The 5,468-nt window shown below is 41.7% G+C and overlaps 1 protein-coding gene across 1 annotated transcript; it reads right to left on the minus strand.

Moving 5' to 3' along the window:
• Nucleotides 1-1,682: 1,682 nt before the first annotated feature.
• Nucleotides 1,683-2,012, minus strand: LOC122750132 (transmembrane protein 258-like). Its single transcript, XM_043996796.1, has one exon. It carries the CDS (start codon nucleotides 2,001-2,003, stop codon nucleotides 1,683-1,685), a length of 321 nt encoding a protein of 106 aa, XP_043852731.1. The 5' UTR covers nucleotides 2,004-2,012.
• Nucleotides 2,013-5,468: the final 3,456 nt, after the last annotated feature.

Below are 5,468 nucleotides of genomic sequence, written 5' to 3' on the forward strand. Positions count from 1 at the left end.
TTCCAAATCCATTATGGGTTACAAAGACTATTTTACAATAATATAGTTGGTCATATATATGTATGTGTATGTGTATATTTATGTGGACATGTATGGGTATACATATGTGTACCCATACATGTATATACTTATATGTATATACTTATATGTATATGCACATACACATATATCTACATGTTTGTATATAATATATATATATAATATATTAAATAAAATATTTTAATATGTGTAATTTTTATATATACATATATATGTGTGTGTGTTTGTAGAGAATGTATTATTCATTATCTAATTTGATCCAAACTTTGTGGGACGATTGCTATGTTTATCCTTTTTTTTTTACAGATAAGGAAACTGGGACTCAAAAAATGTTAAGGGGCATATAGCTAATAAATGTTTAAAGTGAGATTTGAACCCAGACTTTTGTGATTCCAACTTCAGAGTTCTGTACACTTCTCTATCCTGCTTTATACCTACCACATGATTCCCCCTATTGTGGCAGGCAAAGGGAGCCACAGGATGCAGAACCTAGAATGTAAACTTCTTGAGGGCAAGAACTACTTAGCTTTTGGTGTTTTTTGCCTTTGTATACCTTGCCTTGGGACAGCTAGGTGGCACAGTGGATAGATTGTTGGGTCTGGAGTCAGGAAGACTCATTTTCCTGAGTTTAAATCTGGCCTCAGAATCTTAACTAGCTGTGTGCCCCTGAGTAAGTCACTTGACCCTGTTTCCCTCAGTTCCTCATCTATCAAATTAGCTGGAGAAGGAAATGGCAAACCACTCCATTATCTTTCCCAAGAAAACCCCAAATGGGGTCATGGAGAGTCAGATGTGACTGAAAAAGAACTTAACAACTGCCTGGTACATGACAAACACTAAAATGTTTATTGAATTGAATTGACAGCATCCATATACCATGTAAGACCTTGGGGGAAGGCTCTCAGAAATGACAAGGTTGAACCCTAATTTCAAAAGGTTTGTCAGGGGCCAGGAATAGTGCGTTTAGAATGCCAGAAAAGAAGGGAAATCACAAATGGAAACACTAAAGTTAGAAAACTCCACATTCCCTCAGAAAGCCGATGATTTGATTGGAAAATTCAGGTCAGATTTCACATTGGATTATACCTGAATCACTTTTTCCCAGTCCTGACAAGAGTGGTGCCTTTTCTATCAATAAATATCATTTTAAGAAGTCCTTTTTTCCCTTTACTGTCCCCTCTGCTTCCATCCGGCTGTTCTAGGAAAAATGATGTGATCACCATTCTCCCCAAGGTCTATGAAAAGCATTTGGAGTTGTAGGATAAGAATCTCTATGTGTCAGTAATCTCTCTCTCTCTGGTGGAGGGAGACCTGCCGCAAGGTACTTGATGGAAAAGAGGAAGCTTTAGTCTAATGGGGATACAAGGGAGGGCACTTGGGTTCAATTTCTCCTTGCTGACAGGCTGCATAATCCTAGCCAAGATCTCTTTGCTTCTGTTTTACAATTTCTAAAAGTTTACAAGGGAAGGGGCATTCCAGTGAGACTGTTGCAAGCAAATGCTCACTTTTCTAAGTGATCCCAATGCACTCAAACTTTTTTTTTTTTTTGCCTCCGCAAGATGTGGTTTAAAGTGATGGTCTCCAAACTTGGGTTTGTTTTTTTTTTTTTTTTCCTATTTACAAAGGCAAACACGCCTCATTTATTAGAAGGCAGTGTGTTTAGCAATGGTACAAAAACTGAGGGAAACAAAAGGCAGGATGTCGGTGACCTCACGTAGACAGAACCTTGAGTCATTCACACACACATAGATGCCGACCCAGGGCAGCAGGAGAAGGACCCCGAAGCCCGTGAAGAGCGAGGCCATCAGGGAGATGAGCAGCTCCTTGTAGATGTCCTGCGGGTACTTGGTGGAGGCGACCTCATAGACGAAGAACCAGGCGGTGAAGAACATGCCGATGGCCAGCAGCACCACCGTGAGATAGGGGAAGACCGCCGGGTTCACCGGACTGGTGTATCTGCTCATGGCCTCCGGCTCTATCCTAACTTTTGCAGGGGTTTCTGCTCGGGCTCCAGGACCGGAAGGCCAAGTCTGCCGAGACAGGGACGGCACGCACGCGCGCACACACACACACACACACACACACACACACACACACACACACACACACACACACCTAGTAGTAAAAGTTTTTGAATACCCATTCTTTTATGTTATTTCCTTACTTATAAATTATTTACATGTTGTTGTTCAGTTGTGTCTGACTTTTTGTCACCCCATGTGTGAAAGATTGTGAACCTGTTTGACAGGATGGTGTTGCCCTGAACAGAAACAGGAAGGAATCCCTGTGGATTGGGAGGCGACATGATGAAATGAAATTTTCCACGAGGATCACAATCCATCCATACATGCTCATCCTGCACAAGAGGTAGGTGTGTTTAGGTGTGTGCGTGCGTGCGTGCGTGCGTGTGTGTGTGTGTGTGTGTGTGTGTGTGTGTGTGTGTGTGTGTTTACTGGCTCTTGCTCCAAGTCTGAGTCTGCTCCCTGAGAAGCACCTGCAGAAGCCATGAGGTGATTGGGGGCTGTGAGTAGGGCAGGTAGTGAGGGGGTTTGCTAGAGGGAGAAATTTCCCAGCGTTATAAACACAACTTTTACTATGGGCGCCTCAGTAGCAGTTAGGGTATTACTATAGTGAGATGTCCAGCTTGGAAGGCTGCAGCTTGCACAGTGAAGGGAGGAATAAGGAGGGGAGGTGTGGTAGAGTAGGAATCAAGTATTGTGATTGGCTATTTTAGGAGAGAGTAGCAAGCAGCCCATCTTCTGAATCTTTGAGGATCTTTAGATGCTTTAAGGGAAAGACAGTTCCACTGTAGGTTCTTAAGTTTCCTTTCTGACGACACTGTCTTCACCTGAACAATTCGCATTCTCTCTTGAAAAGTTACTTGCCTGATTCTTACTAAAGAGAGGCAGATCAAGTCTTAGTTGGTATAACACTCATACCATGGAGGACCATACTGATGATGTTTCTGCAACTTGGTTAGGATCTCTGGGGTGCCAAGCTGTCAATTGTGGAACACAAGTCCTAGGGTATTGCCTGAAGCACACAAAGACTAAGTGACTTGTCCAACTGTTCCCCAGCCGGCAAGTGTTAGAGGTAGGGGTTGAACCCAGGAAAAACACCTGGTTCATATAGGATGGTCCTTTAAGGGGGCATGGAGGAAGTTTGGATGCCAGAAGTATAACTCTGGTGAGTTGCTATTAAAGGTTTTAAGGAAATTCTCATTGTCTTGCAGAGATGCCTTTTTGACCTAGTTTTCCTTAGTTGCGGGCTGAATGCAGAGGTGGTGGGGAGGAGTGTTTTATTTGAATTTAACCGGGAATTGTATTCTTTTTATCTCATTATCAGCAAAGTGTTTTCATTTCATTTTTGTTTTGTTTTGTTTTTTTAGTAAGGCAATTGGGGTTAAGTGACTTGCCCAGGGCCACACAGCTAGTAAGTGTTAAGTGTCTGAGGCCGGATTTGAACTCAGGTACTCCTGACTCCAGGGCCGGTGCTCTATCCACTGTGCCACCTAGCTGCCCCTCATTTCATTTTATGATCCATGACTAGATCACTGAATTCCAACCCTGAACTTGAATCACTGACCTGGCTGGAATTAGGCTTGGCCAATCAACAATCAATCAATAAATAAATCAACATTTATTAAACACCTACTATGTGCCAGGCATTGTGCTAAGCACTGGGGATACAAAAGGAGGCAAAAGACAGTCCCTGCCCTCAAAGCGGGGAGACAAGATGAAAACAAATATGTAACATGCAAACAAAGGAAGATATTATTTAAAAGGATGGGGGAAGACTCCCTGTAGAAGGTAAGATTTTAGTTGGGACTTAAAGGAAACTAGAGAGGTCAGTAGTCAGAGTGGAGAAGGGAGATTATGCAAGGTATGGGGGACAGCCAGAGAAAATGCCTAGAATGAGAGATGGAGTCTCTGATTTGTGGAATAGGTTCAGCATATTTGGTATAGAATCTAACCGCATGTAAAAGGGGACATAAATCCAGACAACAAATTCATTTCTTTTATCCCACATTAGGGAACCAGCTTCAGAAAGAATTTATCTTCATTGTGCCAACTATGCAGGACTCCCTATTTTAGTCAACTAAGAAGGGATGAATGGCAATCTCTCTCTGGGACCCTTAACTCACCCAGCTGACTTTGCAAGGTCAAATTCTCCAAGTGACAAAAACTCTTGAGTTGTCGCCATTAGACCACACCTTTATTATGCCCTGTTCTAATGTCGCATTAATTTGCTGTTTGAATTTCTGCTACAAGTGCTCATTTGTAGTTCTTTGTTATAAAAACCTTCCTACCCCCTGGAAACCCCAATGAAGTAAGACAGCCCCCAGAAGTTAGTATCCTAGGGGTTTGTAATGGAAAAAAAACAAAAACCAAAACCAGGAGGCTTTCTTACATTTGAAGGCGACTTGCAATTTTCATTGTTGCTGTTTCTCCAATTCTCCTCTCTTATAGCCCTAATCTAAGACAGAGCTTCATATATTTTCCAGTGAAGCCTGTGTCAAAGATCATGCTTCCTATCTACTGCATATCAGGCCCCACCTACATTAACACTGCCCTTTTCAATTATGTTGTTACTATTTCCATAAGCTTTTCTTTTCCCTTCAAGGGATGATCCTTAAATGTCAAAAACTCATTCCCTTTTGCCTGTAACTGCTGAATATGAAGGACAATTTATCTTCATTTTCTTTACATTGAGATCTGGCTTTTCTAAAACCACTAATAAGGGCCATGATTAAGCATATATGTGTGTGTGTGTGTATATACGCGCACACACACATATATGATACATGACATATATATACATACATGTACATGTACATGTACACACACACACACACATATATATATATGCTTTTGCTTGGCATTTAAAGGTCTTCATGACCTGCTCCCTTCCTATCTTTCCAATAATTTTACCCTTTACTCTCCTCTATGTACTTTGTAATCCAGACAAACTGGACTACTTTCTGGTCTTCTTGCACAATGATATTCCATCTTCCATCTCCATGTCTTGTATTAGCCATCTCCCATGTCTGGCATGCACCCTCTCCTCACCATTAGCTCATAGAATAGTGGGTTTCCTTCATGAACCTCAATGGTAGTGCGCTACCTACAAAAACTACTTTATATTCATTGTATATACTTATATATGTATATACTGTCTCCCCCCCTTAGAATGTAAGGCCAGAAGATGTTTCTCATTTTATTATTTTTTTTGGGGGGGGGTGAGGCAATTGGGATTAAGTGACTTGCCCAGGGTCACACAGCTAGTAAGTATCAAGTGTCTGTGGCTGAATTTGAACTCAGGTCCTTCTGAATCCAGGGCCAGTGCTCTATCTACTGTGCCACCTAGATGCCCCTCATTTATCTTTGTATTCTCTACATTTAGCATGATGCCAAACATATAGTTGCCTC

Source organism: Dromiciops gliroides, chromosome 1 (assembly GCF_019393635.1).
Source record: "Dromiciops gliroides isolate mDroGli1 chromosome 1, mDroGli1.pri, whole genome shotgun sequence".
Taxonomy (NCBI): Eukaryota; Metazoa; Chordata; class Mammalia; order Microbiotheria; family Microbiotheriidae; genus Dromiciops; species Dromiciops gliroides.

Bases quoted from the DNA above. Each gene is read 5' to 3' on its own strand.
- LOC122750132 (XM_043996796.1), bottom strand. From the start codon at position 2,003: ATGAGCAGATACACCAGTCCGGTGAACCCGGCGGTCTTCCCCTATCTC.